The sequence below is a fragment of the Anomaloglossus baeobatrachus genome, chromosome 6, assembly GCF_048569485.1.
Source record: "Anomaloglossus baeobatrachus isolate aAnoBae1 chromosome 6, aAnoBae1.hap1, whole genome shotgun sequence".
NCBI lineage: Eukaryota > Metazoa > Chordata > Amphibia > Anura > Aromobatidae > Anomaloglossus > Anomaloglossus baeobatrachus.
The window spans coordinates 159,839,109-159,858,611 of NC_134358.1; the positions used below are offsets into that span (position 1 = coordinate 159,839,109).

General features: G+C 45.9%; 1 protein-coding gene across 3 annotated transcripts in view; it reads left to right on the forward strand.

Annotated features, from left to right (window-relative positions):
- The window catches only part of SS18 (SS18 subunit of BAF chromatin remodeling complex), a 139,445-nt gene extending 120,564 nt beyond the window's left edge, over positions 1 to 18,881 (forward strand). For 2 of the 3 annotated variants that reach the window (XM_075353332.1, XM_075353334.1), the window contains 2 exons: positions 15,645 to 15,778; positions 17,777 to 18,881. In XM_075353332.1, the coding sequence (XP_075209447.1) occupies positions 15,645 to 15,778; positions 17,777 to 17,803 (161 nt within the window). In that variant the 3' untranslated portion in view covers positions 17,804 to 18,881. The remainder of the gene's footprint in view (positions 1 to 15,644; positions 15,779 to 17,776) is intronic. The other variant, XM_075353333.1, reaches the window with a different exon arrangement.
- Positions 18,882 to 19,503: the final 622 nt, after the last annotated feature.

The following is a 19,503-nucleotide window of genomic DNA, read 5'->3' on the forward strand; positions in this document are numbered from 1 at the left end:
ATGGAGGCAGTCCCGTTTGCACAGTTTCATCTGCGCCCACTTCAATGGGACATTCTCCGCCAATGGGACGGGAAGTCAACTTCCCTGGACAGGAAAGTCTCCCTTTCCCAGACGGCCAAGGACTCTCTGCAATGGTGGCTTCTTCCCACCTCATTATCACAGGGAAGATCATTCCTACCCCCATCCTGGGCAGTGGTCACGACAGACGCGAGTCTGTCAGGGTGGGGAGCAGTTTTTCTCCACCACAGGGCTCAAGGGACGTGGACTCAGCAGGAGTCCACCCTTCAGATCAATGTTCTGGAAATCAGGGCAGTGTATCTTGCCCTACTAGCCTTCCAGCAGTGGCTGGAAGGAAAGCAGATCCGAATTCAGTCGGACAACTCCACAGCGGTGGCATACATCAACCACCAAGGAGGGACACGCAGTCGGCAAGCCTTCCAGGAAGTCCGGCGGATTCTGTTGTGGGTGGAGGACAGAGCATCCACCATATCAGCGGTTCACATCCCGGGCGTAGAAAACTGGGAAGCAGACTTCCTCAGTCGCCAGGGTATGGACGCAGGGGAATGGTCCCTTCACCCGGACGTGTTTCAGGAAATCTGTCGCCGCTGGGGGGTGCCGGACGTCGACCTAATGGCGTCGCGGCACAACAACAAGGTCCCGACGATCATGGCGCGGTCTCGCGATCAAAGAGCTCTGGCGGCAGACGCCTTAGTGCAAGATTGGTCGCAGTTCCGGCTCCCTTATGTGTTCCCACCTCTGGCACTCTTGCCCAGAGTGCTACGCAAGATCAGATCCGATTGCAGCCGAGTCATACTCGTCGCCCCAGACTGGCCGAGGAGGTCGTGGTACCCGGATCTGTGGCATCTCACGGTCGGCCAACCGTGGACACTACCAGACCGACCAGACTTACTGTCCCAAGGGCCGTTTTTCCATCGGAATTCTGCGGCCCTGAACCTGACTGTGTGGCCATTGAGTCCTGGATCCTAGCGTCTTCAGGATTATCCCAAGGAGTCGTTGCCACCATGAGACAGGCTAGGAAGTCCACTTCTGCTAAGATCTACCACAGAACGTGGAGGATTTTCTTATCCTGGGGCTCTGCACAAGGAGTATCCCCCTGGCCATTCGCGTTACCTACTTTTCTTTCCTTCCTGCAATCTGGGTTGGAAAAGGGCTTGTCGCTCGGCTCCCTTAAAGGGCAAGTCTCGGCACTCTCCGTGTTTTTTCAGAAGCGTCTAGCACGATTTTCTCAGGTGCGCACGTTCCTGCAGGGGGTTTGTCATATCGTCCCTCCGTACAGGCGGCCGTTAGATCCATGGGATCTAAACAGGGTACTAGTTGCTCTCCAGAAGCCGCCCTTCGAGCCTCTGAGGGATGTTTCACTTTCTCGTCTCTCACAGAAAGTGGCCTTCTAGTGGCGGTCACGTCTCTTCGGAGAGTGTCTGAGCTAGCAGCGCTGTCATCCAAGGCTCCCTCCCTGGTGTTCCACCAGGACAAGGTAGTGCTGCGCCCCATTCAGGAGTTTCTCCCTAAGGTGGTATCCTCTTTTCATCTTAATCAGGATATCTCCTTGCCTTCCTTTTGTCCTCATCCAGTTCTTCGGTATGAAAAGGATTTACATTTGTTAGATCTGGTGAGAGCACTCAGAATCTACATTTCCCGCACGGCGCCCCTGCGCCGCTCGGATGCACTCTGTCCTTGTCGCTGGTAAGCGCAAAGGGTCGCAGGCTTCCAAAGCCACCCTGGCTCGATGGATCAAAGAACCAATTCTTGAAGCCTACCGTTCTGCTGGGCTTCCGGTTCCATCAGGGCTGAAGGCCCACTCTACCAGAGCCGTGGGTGCGTCCTGGGCATTACGACACCAGGCTACGGCTCAACAGGTGTGCCAGGCAGCTACCTGGTCGAGTCTGCACACTTTCACCAAACATTATCAGGTGCATACGTATGCTTCGGCGGACGCCAGCCTAGGTAGAAGAGTCCTGCAGGCGGCAGTTACCTCCCCGTAGGGGAAGGCTGTCTTTGCAGCTCTAACATGAGGTATTTCTTTACCCACCCAGGGACAGCTTTTGGACGTCCCAATCGTCTGGGTCTCCCAATGGAGCGCCGAAGAAGAAGGGAATTTTGTTACTTACCGTAAATTCCTTTTCTTCTAGCTCCTATTGGGAGACCCAGCACCCGCCCTGTTGTCCTTCGGGATTGTTGGTTTTTTTCGGGTACACATGTTGTTCATGTTGAACGGTTTTCAGTTCTCCGATGTTACTTCGGAGTGAATTTGTTTAAACCAGTTATTGGCTTTCCTCCTTCTTGCTTTAGCACTAAAACTGAGCAGCCCGTGATCCCACGGGGGGTGTATAGCCAGAAGGGGAGGGGCCTTACACTTTTTAGTGTAATGCTTTGTGTGGCCTCCGGAGGCAGTGCTATACACCCAATCGTCTGGGTCTCTCAATAGGAGCTAGAAGAAAAGGAATTTACGGTAAGTAACAAAATTCCCTTCTTTGCTTATCAATATCTAATTTATTTTTTTTCTTCACCGCCAATAGTATAGCATTTTGTGACACACCTGTAGTGTCTGTGTTCTCACTGCACCCCTTGCTGAATTCATTGAGGTGTATGCTTTGTAAAATGAGGTCACTTGTGGGGGATTTCTGCTGTTCTGGTACCTCAGGAGCTCTGTCAATGTGACATGGCACCCGCAAACCATTCCAGCAAATTCTGCACTCCAATATAGCGCTCCTTCCCTTCACTTTGTACTGTGCCTGAAAAGTAGTTTTCAACGACACATGGGATACGGTCATACTAAGGAGATAATGGACAGTACAATTTGTTGTGCAATTTCTCTTGTTACCCTTGTGAAAGATTTGGTGTTAAAACAACATTTTTGTGGTAAAAATACATTTTCTCATTGTCACGGCTCAGTTATAAAATTCTGTGAAGCACCTTGGGGTTCAAAGTGCTCACCAAACAACTAGATAAATTCCTTGAGTGGTCTAGTTTCCAAAATAGGGTCACTTGTGGGTGAGCTCCACTTTTTAGGCACATCAGAGGCTCTCCAAATGCAACATGGCATCTGATAATGATTCCATTCAATTTTGCGTTCTAAAATTCAAATGGCGCTCCTTCCCTTCCAAGCCCTGCCGTGCACCCAAACAATAGTTTTTCACCACATATGGGATATCTGTGCACTCAGGAGAAAATGCCCTGTACAATTTTCTCCTGTTACGATTATTAAAATGCTAAATTTCGAGCTAAAGTAACATTTTGTGGGGAAAAAGAAAAGATTTTCATTTTTTCTTTCCTCATCGCTGTATTTCCTGTGAGGCATCTAAAGGGTTAATAAACCTTCTTGAATGTGGTTTTGAGCAGTTTGAGAGGTTTTGAAAATTTTGTTGGAAAAATTTTAACCTTCTGATAAACTTTTAACCCTTCTAACTTCCTGACAAAATTCTGTTTAAAAAATCGTGCTGATGTAAAATAGACATGGGGTAAATGTTATTTAGTAATAATTATTTTGTGTGACATAACGCTCTGGTTTAAGGGCATAAAAATAAAAAAATTGAAAACTGCTAAATTTTCACCAAATTTCCGATATTTTCACAAACACACAAAAAATTTCCTCTTAATAATTTACCACGATCATAAAATCCAATATGGCACAAAAAAACAATCTCAGGCTACATGCGCACGCTGCATCTTTTTGTGTTCACAAACTGCAGCCAAAATGCAGCCAAAACTGCATATTGTCAGAGAGCGCCTGGAAATGTCACAAAATTACTTGTAATTGTAGGTGCGTTTTTCACAACATTCATTTTTGCTGCGTTTTTGTGACAAATGTTGACAAAAACGCAGGAAGAAGTCAAATGTCAAAGTTCTGACAACAAAACTGCAGCCAAAAACGCAGCGTGCGTATGTAGCCTAAGGCTATGTGCCTACGTGTGTGCGCTCTGCACCGCAGCGTAATGTCACTGCATGTCCGCTTCAGAGCGCAGCTGAAAAGCTCCGTTCTGAAACTTGGTGACTGCAGAATTCGTGCGCTCTGGATGCTGCCTCTCCCTATTGACAGAATGGAGACCGCATGCAAAGCGCACAAAAGAAGTAACATGTTGCTTTTTAGAACTCAGCGATTTGGCAGGAAATCGCTGCGTTCTAAAACGCCACGTGGGCATGGATTATGCACAATCTTCATAGATTGTGCAGGGGACGCATGCAATTACGCTGCAGTGCAGAACACAGCGTAACCGCATGCAATACGCACACGTGGGCACAGAGCCTTATGGCTGCTTTACACGCTGCGACACCGCTCAAGCGATCTCGTTGAGGTCACGAATTTGTGACACACATCCGGTCGCTTTAGCGATGCCGTTGCGTGTGACACCTTTGCGCGATTTTGTATCATTGCAAAAATGTGCAAAATCGCTCATCGGTGACATGGGGGTCCATTGTCGAATATCGTTGCTGCAGCAGTGATGTTGTTGTTCCTCATTCCTGTTAAATTTTTTTTTTTTTTTTCAGTGCTGGAGTGGCACTTTAAATGTGAGTGCCTTGCCCTCTGTCATATACTTTTTTCCGGTGACTTGGTTTTTAGGCACAGCTCCGCTCCCAAGGCGCTATCTTGTCTCTGTAAGGCTGCTTTCACAGTACGTTTTTTTTTATCAGCTTCCCGGCCGCTGACGGTATATAAATGTCGGCACTTGCTGGGCTTTGTGCAGCGCCAACGTTTATGAACGGTCTGCGGTTTTGCAGCGATCGTGACCACATGGTACCTGTAAGCGCCGGGATTCCGGTGCAGGACGCTAGCTGCGACCCCTGACCTCACCAGGATCTGATTGGTTCAAGTGCTGGTGACGTCAGCGCCGCACTTACCAATGAGAACAATCACCTTGAAAGTTTGTTGTAGTTACAAACTTTCCCGGGCGATCTGCCTGTATAAAACACTGCTTCTCCTCAGATCCTCCGTCTGTGACTGATTTGAGGAGAAACAGTGTGACAAGTGCTGCTTGCAGGAGCTCTGTCAGTCAGCAATTTTATCACACAGTAAAAAAAAAACACCACATCTATAGACATCAATTCCTCCTTTTCCCAGTTAGGCAGCATATAGGGTTAGATAGGGTAGATGTTCAGTATAGTACAGTATAGTATACAGTATAGTGTAGTTAGTATAGAATACAGTATAGTGTAGTATGGAATGAAGTATAGTTTAGTATAATATGTTGATTAGATAAGTTAGATTATTAATTAAAATAAATAATTTAGTAATATATAAAGATTAAAAAATGTGATCAAAAATAAATTTTTATCAATCAGTAGTGTTAATCAGTCAGTAGCGTCAGTCAGTAGCATATTAATCAGTTAGTAGTGTACTGTTGGGTGCATTATATATATATATATATATATATATATATATATATATATATATATATATATATATATATATATATTATATAATAAATAAATGTGTGTGTGTGTGTGTGTATATATATATATATATATATATATATATATATATATCTCTCTCTAAAAAGTAATAACATGGCTCGTCTGTTTTATACTGCAGAGCAGGTGTATGCCTTTTTATGTTGTGACAGCAAGGAGAGTGTTCTGTCATGTAGTGATGAGGATTTTGAGGGCTTTAGTGGCAGTGCTAGTGATGGCTCAGAAATGAGCAGTCAGTCTGGTCCATCCTCAAAAACAACCAGAACCAGTACAAGAGAGGCAAATAGCGCTACTGGAGAAACCGCTCCAAATCGGGGAACGATGCCCAGTACAAGCGAGGTCCCTAGTACGAGTGAATTGGCAGATGCCAATGTACAAAATGCTTTGCCTTTTGATGTAGCATTAACCAGATGGGAAGCTCCAGATTCAGCTACCACTTTCATCCCCTGATTTTACTTCTATCCCTGGTATAAATGTGGAGGTGGAAGGTTTTAGGCCAGTTATTTTTTTTTAATTTGTTTGTGACAGGTTGCTAGAGCATATTGTCTTGCAAACAAACTTATACGCTTCCCAATTTATCACCCAGAATCTTCAATCCTATTATGCCAGATTAAAATTTATGAAGGCCAACAAATTGTGCTGAAATGAGAACATTTTTAGGGCTTACATTTGCCATGGAACTTGTTAAAAAAAAAAAACCAAGTATTCGGTCTTACTGGTCCAACAGCCCTGTTAACGCCACCCCAATGTTTCCTGCCGTTCTTCCTAGGAGCCGCTATAAAATTCTGATGAGATTTTGGCATTTTAATGACAATAGTCAATGACTGCCTAGAAATGCTCCAGAACGTGACTGACTATATAAAAGCGGACCCATCATCGCAGAAAACCTTACGGCTCTACACCCCAACACAAAACATTTCCATCGATGAGTCCTTTGTAAAATTCAAAGGAAGACTGCACCTCAAACAATTTATTCCATCTAAGAGGGCAAGGTTTGGAATAAAGCTGTATAAAATGTGCGAGAGCTCAACTGGATACACATCAGCTTTTCGCATTTATGAGAGGAAAGACAGCCAACTAAACCTACAAGGATGCCCTACTTATCTGGGTACATCTGGAAAAATTGTTTGGGAACTGATAAGTCAATTTTTACAAAAAGGCAATAATCTGTATGTGGACAATTACTACTCCAGCATACCACTATTTAAAAGCCTGGTTGAATGCAACATAGGGGCTTGTGGGACCATTCGTTTCAGCAATATTTGGTGAACGAAAAGTTCCAAAAGGGGCAGGTAGGAGCTGTTCGCAGTTGAAAGCTGTTTACCCTCAAGTATAAGGATAAAAAAGATATTTATATCCTCAGCTTGATCCACACACTTGCCACAACGGCTCCAAAGCTAAAGCCAGTGTCAATCATTGAATACAGCAAATACATGGGGGGTGTGGACCTTGCAGACCAGGTTCTACAGCCATACCATTTATCAAGAAAATCCTACACCTGGTGCAAAAAGTTTCAGGTTGCCACGTACAATTCTTTTGTGTTATATAAAAAAGCAGGACATTCAGATACTTTCATTGATTATCAAGAAAAGGTAATCGAAAATTTTACTTTTTGCAAATTTTGACCCCACTTATCCATTAGAATCTGAAAATGTCAAAAGACTGAGCGATACTTTATTGCACTCATTCCACCATCAGCAACCAAAAGGAATCCCCAGAGAAGATGTCGTGTATGTACCAAGAGAGGAGTGAGACATGATACTCGCTATTATTGCCCACAATGCCCTTCATTACCAGCCTTATGCGTCACTGACTGTTTTAAAATCTTCCACACAGAACCACGATTTTAAATTGTATAAAAGTATCCCATTTTAGCATTCAAACACATGGTTTAAATTGTAAATTATTTATTTGAGGGGAGTTTGCTTAACAATTTTTTGGGGTGGATGTCTCCAGAGGCATACACTGGGTACAATATATTGGGCATTACTATGGCATATTTGCAAATTTTGCACTAAAAACATCCACTGCGTGCTTGTTTCTGGAAATAATTGATGGAGTGAAACTTGTCATTAAACCTAAATATGAATTTCCAGTGGGGTGTAATTTCCACAAAGGGGTCACTTCAGGGGGGATTCTGCTGTTATTGCAATTAGCAGCTCTGCAAATGGAGTCCTTTAAACTATTCTAGGAATACACGTGCTCCAAAAGTCAAATGGCGCTCCCTGCCTTCCGAGCCCTGCCATGCATCCATAGAGTAGTTTTCCAGCACATATAGGGTATCAACGCATTCAGGAGAAACTGTACAACAAACTATATATGGTTCAATTTTTCCTTTTACCCTTGTAAAAATTAAAAATTTGTGGCTAAAGTTACATTTTTGTGGGAAAAAGTTAAATTTCTTCAGCGCTCTATTGGGAGACCCAGACGATTGGGGTATAGCTACTGCCCTCTGGAGGCCACACAAAGCACTACATTAAAAGTGCAAGGCCCCTCCCCCTCTGGCTATACCCCCCCGTGGTATCACGGGTTCTCCAGTTTTAGCTTTGTGTGCGAAGGAGGTCAGACATCCACGCATAGCTCCACAGATTTTAGTCAGCAGTAGCTGCTGACTATTTCGGATGGAAGAAAAGAGGACACATATAGTGTCCCCAGCATGCTCCCTTCTCACCCCTGGATGGTGTTGTAAGGTTGAGGTACCTATTGCTGGTACAGGGCTGGAGCCTGACATGCTGTTTTCCTTCCACATCCCCTGGTAGGGCTCTGTGGAAGTGGGATCCTGCCGGCCTCTCAGCTCTGATGCCGGGCTCCATCCACAGACCCATTAGAACCTGATGGAGACGGAGCAGGAGTACGATCAGGGACAGGCCCTGCATCATACAGGTACTCTGTGTCCCCGGCAGGCACAGACACACTCCGGGCTGGCTGGGTGTTGTAGTGCGCCGGGGACCGCAACGTGGAGTTGGTGTCCCTACAGATTACTGGGGGATTGTTTGTGTTTGGGAACGCAGCGCCGACCCCCTCTGGACCGGGCGGCGCTGCTGTGACTTGTGGTGCGCCGGGGATCCGCCGTCCGCGCTTTTACGGCGGCGGCGGTTATAAATTTAGTCCCCGGCTTTTTGGGCCTAGGACGCCGGCAGCTCCGTTTCGTTCCCGCCCCCACCCTGTCATTCAGGGTAGGGGAGAGACGCTGTTCGCTAGCAGCGACGAGGGCTGGAGCCTGTTTTACATGCTCCAGCCCTCTCACTTGGCACAGAGGGAAGCAGGCTTCCCGCTCTCGGCCAGGAACGCCCAGGGCCCGCCCCCCTTCCTCTCTCGAGACGCCGGCAGCCATTACATGCATGCCTGGCTGGAGGAAGGACGCAAGGCTCTGGGAGACCTGGCTAGGGGCTATCTGGCGACCACACACCCGCTTTTTAAGCGGGCGGTAAGCGATTTTTCTGTGCTGGTCCCTCTAGTGCCTCACTGTGTATCAGTGTACTGGTACAGATATATAGTTATTGTATTACTTGCACTGTGAGGTGCGCTTCTGGCTGCATATCCCAGATCGCTCTGTGGAAGCAGCAACATGTCATCCTCAAAACGCAAGGCGGCCAAGGCAAAAAGGGCTGTGTATACTGCGTGTGCTGCATGTGGGGCTAATCTACCAGCAGGCTCCGATGACCCCCATTGTGTGCAATGCTCCGACCCGGTGCTGCTTCGCCAGCCGGAGTCAGGAGAGGTAGCGACCCAGGCTGAGACGCTTGTAAGTTCTGCCCCGGTGACAGGGACAGACTTTGCAGTTTTTGCAGATAATATGTCTGTATCTATGGCAAAAATACTTGAGACCTTGCAATCTATGCATGGGGCTCAGTCTCTGGGCACGGCGAGGCCTCTGTCCTCAGGTCCCCCTTACTTGGAATGTATCCAGCCCACAGGGGGGTCCCCGGCTTCACAGGCCGAGGATTATGACTCAGATGATGGCCCCAGCCACCCTAAGCGAGCTCGCTGGGAAAGACCCTCGACGTCTTCACACTGCTCAGGGTCTCAGCGCAATCAGTCTCCCTGTGATGTGTCTGATGAGAGTGATCAGGAATCCACTCCTGGAACCCCTCTCAACCTGGATACCCCGGATGGGGATGCCATGGTAAACGACCTTATCTCAGCCATCAATAGGCTGTTGGATATTTCTCCCCCAGCCCCTTCAGCAGAAGAGGCGGCTGCGGAGCAGGAAAAGTTTCGTTTCCTTTATCCCAAGCGTAAATTGAGTGCTTTGTTAGATCACTCTGACTTCAGAGAATCAATCCAGAAGCACGACGCTCACCCAGAAAGGCGTTTCTCTAAACGATCTAAAGATACGCGTTTCCCTTTCCCCCCTGAGGTGGTCAAGCGCTGGACACAGTGTCCAAAGGTAGACCCCCCCGATTTCCAAACTTGCAGCTAGATCCATAGTTGCAGTGGAGGATGGAGCTTCACTTAAAGATGCCAATGACAGACAGATGGACCTTTGGTTAAAATCTGTCTATGAAGCTATAGGCGCGTCGTTTGCTCCGGCATTCGCAGCCGTATGGGCACTCCAGGCTATTTCAGCTGGCTTAGCAAAAGTGGATGCTATCATGCATCCAGCAGTGCCGCAAGTGGCGCACCTTACCACGCAGATGTCGGCGTTTGCGTCTTACGCTATCAATGCGGTCCTAGAATCTACCAGTCGCACCTCAATGGCGTCCGCCAATTCGGTAGTTTTGCGCAGAGCCTTGTGGTTAAAGGACTGGAAAGCAGATGCTGGTTCCAAAAAATGTTTAACCAGTTTGCCTTTGTCTAGAGATAGACTGTTTGGCGAGCCATTGGCTGACATCATTAAGCAGTCCAAGGGTAAAGACTCCTCTTTACCACAACCCAGAACATCCAAACCTCAGCAGAAAAAGTGGCAGCAGAGGTTTCAGTCCTTTCGAGGTTCGGGCAAGACACCATTTACCTCGTCCAAAGGGACTCAGAGGACGCAAAGAAACTCAGATTCGTGGCGGACTCACACACGCCCCAAGAAAGCAAATGGAGGTACCGCTTCCAAAGCGGCTACCTCATGACTTCCAGCCCCCCCCCTCCGCATCGCCGGTCGGGGGCAGGCTCTCCCGCTTTTCCGGCATTTGGATGTCACAGGTCAAAGACCGGTGGGTGACGGACATTTTGTCTCGCGGGTACAGAATCGAGTTCAATTCTCGTCCTCCAGCTCGGTTCTTCAGAACCTCCCCACATCCAGACCGAGCAGATGCTCTGCTGCAGGCGGTGGATTCCCTAAAAGCGGAAGGAGTGGTTATCCCAGTCCCTCCTCAGGAACAAGGGCAAGGGTTTTACTCCAATCTCTTTGTGGTTCCAAAAAAGGACGGCTCGTTCCGTCCTGTTCTGGACCTAAAACGGCTCAACAAACATGTGCACGCCAGGAGGTTCCGGATGGAAACCCTCCGCTCTGTCATTGCCTCAATGTCCAGAGGAGACTTCCTTGCCTCAATAGACATCAAAGATGCTTATCTCCACGTGCCAATTGCTACAGAACATCAACGTTTTGTACGTTTTGTGATAGGAGACGACCATTTTCAGTTCGTAGCTCTCCCATTTGGTCTGGCGACAGCCCCACGGGTCTTCACCAAGGTCATGGCGGCGGTGGTAGCAGTCTTGCACTCTCAGGGACACTCGGTGATCCCTTACCTAGACGACTTATTGGTCAAAGCTCCCTCTCAGGAGGCATGTCAGCACAGCCTGAATGCTACGCTGGAGACTCTACAGTCTTTCGGATGGATCATCAACTTTCCAAAGTCGATCCTATCACCGACTCAGTCACTAACGTATCTTGGCATGGAGTTTCATACTCTAGCAGCGATAGTGAAGCTTCCGCTGGACAAGCAGCGGTCACTACAGACAGGGGTGCAATCTCTTCTGCAGGGCCAGTTGCATCCCTTGCGGCGCCTCATGCATTTCCTAGGGAAGATGGTGGCAGCCATGGAAGCAGTTCCCTTTGCGCAGTTTCATCTGCGCCCACTTCAATGGGACATTCTCCGCCAATGGGACGGGAAGTCAACGTCCCTGGACAGGAAAGTCTCGCTTTCCCAGACGGCCAAGGACTCTCTACAATGGTGGCTCCTTCCCACCTCATTATCTCAGGGAAGATCCTTCCTGCCCCCATCCTGGGCAGTAGTTACGACAGATGCGAGTCTGTCGGGGTGGGGAGCAGTGTTTCTCCACCACAGGGCTCAGGGGACGTGGACTCCGCAGGAGTCCACCCTTCAGATCAATGTTCTGGAAATCAGAGCAGTGTATCTTGCCCTACTAGCCTTCCAGCAGTGGCTGGAAGGAAAGCAGATCCGAATTCAGTCGGACAACTCCACAGCGGTGGCATACATCAACCACCAAGGAGGGACGCGCAGTCGGCAAGCCTTCCAAGAAGTCCGGCGCATTCTAATGTGGGTGGAGGACAGAGCATCCACCATATCCGCGGTTCACATCCCAGGCGTAGAAAACTGGGAAGCAGACTTCCTCAGTCGCCAGGGCATGGACGCAGGGGAATGGTCCCTTCACCCGGACGTGTTTCAGGAAATCTGTCGCCGCTGGGGAGTGCCGGACGTCGACCTAATGGCATCCCGGCACAACAACAAGGTCCCGGCATTCATGGCGAGGTCGCGCGATCAAAGAGCTCTGGCGGCAGACGCCTTGGTTCAAGATTGGTCGCAGTTTCAGCTCCCTTACGTGTTTCCGCCTCTGGCGCTCTTGCCCAGAGTGCTACGCAAGATCAGATCCGAGTGCAGCCGCATCATACTCGTCGCCCCAGACTGGCCGAGGAGGTCGTGGTACCCGGATCTGTGGCATCTCACGATCGGTCGACCGTGGTCACTGCCAGACCGACCAGACTTACTGTCCCAAGGGCCGTTTTTCCATCAGAATTCTGCGGCCCTGAACCTGACTGTGTGGCCATTGAGTCCTGGATCCTAGCATCTGCAGGATTATCTCAAGGAGTGATTGCCACAATGAGACAAGCTAGAAAGTCGAATTCTGCTAAGATCTACCACAGAACGTGGAAGATTTTCTTATCCTGGTGCTCGGCCCAGGGAGTGTCTCCCTGGCCATTTGCATTACCCAAGTTTCTTTCTTTCCTGCAATCGGGGTTAGAAAAGGGCTTGTCGCTCAGCTCCCTTAAAGGGCAAGTTTCGGCACTTTCCGTGTTTTTTCAGAAGCGTCTAGCACGTCTTCCTAAGGTGCGCACGTTCCTGCAGGGGGTCTGTCATATTGTGCCCCCGTACAAGCGACCGTTAGATCCATGGGATCTGAACAGGGTACTAGTTGCTCTCCAGAAGCCGCCCTTCGAGCCTCTGAAGGAAGTTTCCTTTTCTCGGCTGTCGCAGAAAGTGGCGTTTCTTGTTGCCATCACATCGCTTCGGCGAGTGTCTGAGCTGGCAGCTCTGTCATCCAAGGCTCCCTTCCTGGTGTTCCACCAGGACAAGGTTGTGCTGCGCCCCATTCCGGAGTTTCTTCCTAAGGTCGTATCCTCTTTTCATCTCAATCAGGATATTTCCTTGCCTTCTTTTTGCCCTCATCCGGTTCACCGGTATGAAAAGGACTTACGTTTGCTAGATCTGGTGAGAGCACTCAGAATCTACATTTCCCGCACGGCGCCCATACGCCGTTCCGATGCACTTTTTGTCCTTGTCGCTGGTCCGCGCAAGGGGTTGCAGGCTTCTAAAGCCACCCTGGCTCGATGGATCAAAGAACCAATTCTTGAAGCCTACCGTTCTGCGGGGCTTCCGGTTCCTTCAGGGCTAACAGCCCACTCAACCAGAGCCGTGGGTGCGTCCTGGGCATTACGTCACCAGGCTTCGGCTCAACAGGTGTGCCAGGCAGCTACCTGGTCCAGTCTGCACACTTTCACCAAGCATTATCAGGTGCATACCTATGCTTCGGCGGATGCCAGCTTAGGTAGAAGAGTCCTGCAGGCGGCAGTGACACCCCCATAGGGGAGGGCTGTTTTGCAGCTCTAACATGAGGTATTTATTTACCCACCCAGGGACAGCTTTTGGACGTCCCAATCGTCTGGGTCTCCCAATAGAGCGCTGAAGAAGAAGGGAATTTTGTTACTTACCGTAAATTCCTTTTCTTCTAGCTCTTATTGGGAGACCCAGCACCCGCCCTGTTGTCCTTCGGGATGTTTTTGTTGTTTGCGGGTACACATGTTGTTCATGTTGAACGGTTTTTCAGTTCTCCGATGTTATTCGGAGTTAATTTGTTTAAACCAGTTATTGGCTTCCTCCTTCTTGCTTTGGCACTAAAACTGGAGAACCCGTGATACCACGGGGGGGTATAGCCAGAGGGGGAGGGGCCTTGCACTTTTAATGTAGTGCTTTGTGTGGCCTCCAGAGGGCAGTAGCTATACCCCAATCGTCTGGGTCTCCCAATAAGAGCTAGAAGAAAAGGAATTTACGGTAAGTAACAAAATTCCCTTCTTTAATTTTTTTCCTTCCACATTGCTTTAGTTCTTGTTAAGAACTGGAAGGGTTAATAAACTTCTTGAATGTGATTTTTGACTAGTGTGAGGGGTGTAGTTTTCAGAATGGTGTCACTTTTCGGTGTTTTCTGTCTTTTAGGCCCCTCAAAGTCACTTCAAATAGGGTATGGTCCCTAAAAAAAAAAAAAATAATTTTGTAGATTTTGTTGGAAAAATGAGAAATTGCTGATGAACTTTGACCCATTCTAACTTCCTAACAAAAAAAAAGTTGTTTCCAAAATTGCGCTGATATAAAGTAGTTATGTGGGAATTGTTATTTATTAACTATTTTGTGGGACATAACCCTCTGGATTAAGGGCATAAAAATAAAAAAATTGAAAATTTTCTAAATTTTTACCAAATTTTCGATATTTTCACAAAAAAAACACAAAATATATTGTCTTAATTTTTGCACTATCTTGCAGTACAATATGTCCTAAAAAAACAGTCTAGGAATCGCCGGGATCCATTGAAGCGTTTTAGAGTTATAACCTGTCAAAGTGACACTGGTCAGAAATCAAGAAATTGGTCCGGTCACAAAGTCAAAAACAGGCTCTGGTGCGAAAAGGTTAACATGTGTCCTGAACGGTTTTTTTTAACGCAAAAACGGATCCAGTACAAATGCGTTTTCATTTCAATGCGCATGGACATGTGTTCACATGCGTTTGCGTGAGGTAAAGTCAGGATCCAGTGAGTTGCAGTATTTTAACTTATTTCAAAAATGCTACTTGTAGGGTTTTTGAGCGGCGTCCAAATACTGCATGTCACCGGATCCTGACTATACCGCACGCAACAGCAGGTGAACGGTGACATGCTGATCGAAAGGATCCTGTTTGCTCCACTGAGCGTGGCGTGATATCAGAGTCTGTCTCAGAGTCTGTCTCAGAGTCTGTCTCAGAGTCTGTCTCAGAGTCTGTCTCAGAGTCTGTCTCAGAGTCTGTCTCAGAGTCTGTCTCAGAGTCTGTCTCAGAGTCTGTCTCAGAGTCTGTCTCAGAGTCTGTCTCTGAGTCTGTCTCTGAGTCTGTCTCTGAGTCTGTCTCTGAGTCTGTCTCTGAGTCTGTCTCTGAGTCTGTCTCTGAGTCTGTCTCGCTCTCGTGGACTTCCACTCACTCTCGATCCTATGACTCCAATGGCCGCCCATAAACTGCAAGTGAAAGGATCCTATAAAATAACACTTGCGTTTGCATGCGTTTCTCTTTGGAAAAACAGGATCTGCTTTAGCTGCAAACAAAACGTTCAGGACGCAAAAAACCTAGAGTGAAAGTAGCCTTACTTCTGACTGGCTGGAAGTCAGATGTTACATCACAAATTCTCAGTGCATCTCTGAAAGCCAGAAAGAGGCTCTAATAGCGTTGTATTGGTTTTTGACCGTCGCAATCCATGAAATACTCTAGCAGTTTTTCTATTTTTTTTTATTTCACTGCTAGAGTGGTTCTCTAATAATCTAGAAATTCAATTTGTTAGAAGAATGAAACATGGCGTCAAAGGAAACAAGGCGTATACTGTTTTAATTTGCACGATAGAATTATGGGCCATTACCTGGGACCGTCCGATCAAAACAAACTACTAACCTGCTATGAAGGATGGCAATTGGCGCTGTTTTAATATTTTATGTCTTTCGGTATCAGAATACATCAACTCCACTTTGTGCTGTAAGGTAGACCAATTATTTACTTCAATTTTGTGGTGCTTATGTTATGATTCTCTGTAGGTCCCTCTCAAAGTGGTCCTGGTCCTCAGTACCCTAATTACACTCAAGGACAAGGACAGCAGTATGTGCCATACAGACCTTCACAGCCAGGACCTCCACAGCCGCAGCAGCAGAGACCTTATGGATATGATCAGGTAAACCATCCTGTAATAGAAAAATCTATATTATTTTCCCCCAATATATTACAATGTACCTCAATACTGTATTCAGTTGGCAGAATAAAAAGTCAATGAAATCCTCCTAAACCTGCAGACTGTTAATGAATGGATGTCTACAAGTATCACCTAATACAACAAATTTTATTCTAGTGTGCCATCAGAACTCATTTATCATTATTTTTTGGTATAGATGTAGCACCAACATATTTTGCAGTGGTCTCATTTGGATTCATAAACTCCATCCCAGATATACAGTATATCACAAAAGTGAGTACACGCCTCACATTTTTGAAAATATTTTATTATATCTTCATGGACAACACAACTAAATAACTCCTCACACAGCCATTAATGTCTAAACCGCTGGCAACAAAAGTGAGAATTCCCATTAGTGAAAATGGCCAAATTGTGCCCAAAGTTTCAGTATTTTTTGTGGCCATATTATTTTCAAGCGGTACCTTAACTTTCTTGGGCATGGAGTTCATTAAAGCTGGAATTCTCTTCCACTCCTCTATCACGACAACACTGAGTTGGTGGATGCTACAGACCTTGCACTCCTTTGCCTTCAGTTTTTAGGATGCTCAATAGGGTTTAGGTCTGGAGACGTCCATGGCCAGTCCAGCATCTCTATTCTCAGTTTCTTTAAAAAGGGAGTGGTCAACTTGGTGGTGTTTTGGGGTCATTATCATACTAGAATACTACCTTGTAAACCAATTTTCTAAGTGAGATCATGATCTGCTTCAGTATATCACAGTATATGTTGGCATTCATGGGTCCCTCAATGAACAGTATGTAGCTGCACACAGCCAGCAGCACTCATACAGTCCCAAACCATGACACTCCCACCACCATGCTTGACCGTAGACAAGACACACTTGTCTTTGTACTCCTCACCTGGTTGCTGCCATACACGCCTGACACCTGAACCAAATACGTTTTTCTTGGTCTCATCAGACCACAGGATGTAATTCCAGTAATCCATGTCCTTGGGTTGCTTGTCTTCAGCAAACTGTTTGCTGGCTTTCTTCAGAAGAGGCTTCCTTCTAGAACTTGAAAGTCCAGTGACCAGTATGAGAGTGTGTGTATAAGTGGTAACGCCAAATGTAACACTTCTATTTCAATAACACCTTACACCCTGTAAAACTAATGAGCCACATGACACTGGGAAGGGAAAATGGCACAGATTGGCCATTTTCACTTAGTGTACTAAGCGGTTTAGACATTAATGACTTGAGTTAGAGGGAGCACCAAAGTTACGCTGTTACTATTAAAGTAGGCAGTGTACAGCTTGTGTATCAGTGTCATATCTATAGTGTTGTCCCATGAAAAGATATAATAAAATAATTACAAAAATGTGAGGGCTGTACTCACTTTGGTGATTTACTGTACACATGGTCACTCCATAAGAAGCTAATTGCCTACAAGATACTAAAATGTAAGGTTTATTGTCAGGTTAGGGCATCATGTTATGATCGGTGAGGGTCTGTCCTCTTGGCCTATGCAGCCTGCACTGTGGCCCCTTTATTTTCGGGATCATGGGCTTTTCAGACATCGGACCCAGCTGTATCATAAGGTGATAAGCTAGGAATATGCCACCACTTTCCTCTAATGGCTCCAGATTGGAGTTACCCTTTTTTCTGCTTTTTGATGACATGAACATCCTATTGCTAGCTCATACCATAGCCTGGTCATTGGTGGTCCAGCTGCTGGAAACCAAAACTGTTTACAGAGTTTTGCATATTGATGGCAGATGTAAATTACTGCCCGAGGGGTACAGGAGCAGTGAGCACTCTTGGATATCTCTGGGTCATAGACTAATGGTGGGTGCTGCACTCATTCTAGTGATTTGGGAAGTGTCAGATTCTCCAGACTTCCCTATGGATATGCCCATAAGTGATTTAGTTAGTGTTATTGTTCTTCACTAGCCTTTTAGTACAATAGTCATATATTTATAATATGTTTTTTGTGTTTTAGGGGCAATATGGAAACTATCAGCAGTAAAGAATTGTGGATTCCTGTAGCCAGTCAGTGTAGCTGTTGTGGTGTTTCCTTTGGACTGTGGACATCCATCTTCCTTTTGAAGATATTTAACTTCTATCTCTCTTTTGCATTTGGGGAAATTACGTGAATTGATGGCAGCTTCTATATTTTTCAATCCAAACAGATTAATCATGGAGGACTGCAGTAATTCACATGTCAGATTCACATAATGTACTCTAGGTGGGGATGTTGCACCATACAATCCAGGATATCCATGTAACGCATAGGCCACAGATCTGTCAGACCATCACTGAGTAGTAGGAGATTATTATATTAATTTTTTTTTTTTAATGACTTGGGTGATCCCCTTTTTTTATTTTTAATTTTCCAGGTACAGCTGCATACTTAAACGGGAACTAAATCTCCGAACTTGTAACATTTGGATATCGCAATGAAATTAAGGAGAAAGATTCTTTTTTTTTTTTTCTTTTAAGTGTACTATGGTTTGGACATGAAATGATCATAAAATGCACCATTTTATCCCCTAAGTTGCAAAATCTAATCAGTTAGATTTGTTTTGTTTTTTTTTTTAATTTTTTTTTATGAAATTGCAATTATGTCTACAATATACAAACGTACTATAGCAGGGATCGCAACATTGGTCGTCTGATGACCAGCAAACGAGTATATTTAAGCAGTAAAGAGCACATGCTGCAATAAATCCTTTCAAGTACTAGGTAATTTATGCAATACACCTCAACAGATCTTTGATATAACTTATAATAGGTCATATTATGTCATGTTTTTTTCTTTTTTAATAGGAAAAAATAATCTGACGATATTTGTATGTTTATTTTACAGAGCAATACTTTCCTGTTTTTAAAATTAAATAAAACACACAACACAATTGAAACTTTAGCTTGGGCAGTATTATTATTTTTCTTTTTTTTTTTTTCTTTTTTTTTTTTTTTTCTCTTGTTCACTTTTTATTTTTTTTTCACCTTGTGGGGAAAGTCAAGGGTTCTGTGCCAAAAGTATATCATTGTACTTACAATGCTATTTAAATGTACTTTACAATAATAAATTATTTGTGACTTGACTTTTAATTTTTCTTGTAATGTGTGTACGGGGTGCAGTTTTAATGAAACTGATTTAATTTAATGAATTCAGTTTTAATGAATTCAATGAGGGTGAAAAAGGCAATGAAAAATGCTAGTTGTTGTTTTACATGCGTTTTGGTGCATTTTTCTGACTAGACTCCGGGTCAGCGGGGATTGATCGCTGGTATTTGTCCAGATACTGATCCCCATATAAAGTCAATGGGGACCAGAATCTGGTGCAAAGGAGTAGGAGCAAGCGCTTCATACTCACCGATCACCGGGCGGCTGTCACACTGCTGCCGCGGCAGCTCTTTCATCTTCCAGAGGCGGCCGCTCATTAGGCTCATAACCTATTTACTCCTTCCCTTGTCACCAGTAGCTGTGATTGGTTGCAGGCAGACCCGACCCTACGTTGAGTGACAGCTGTCTGACGGCAACCAATCACAGTCGCCGGTGGGCAGGTCTCTATAGTACAGTAAAATAATTTTAAAAAAGGCATGCGGTCCCCCCCAATTTTGATACCAGCCAAGGTAAAGCCACACGGCTGAAGGCTGGTATTCTCAGGATGGGGAGCCCCACGTTATTGAGAGCCCCCTAGCCTAAAAATATCAGCCAGCAGCC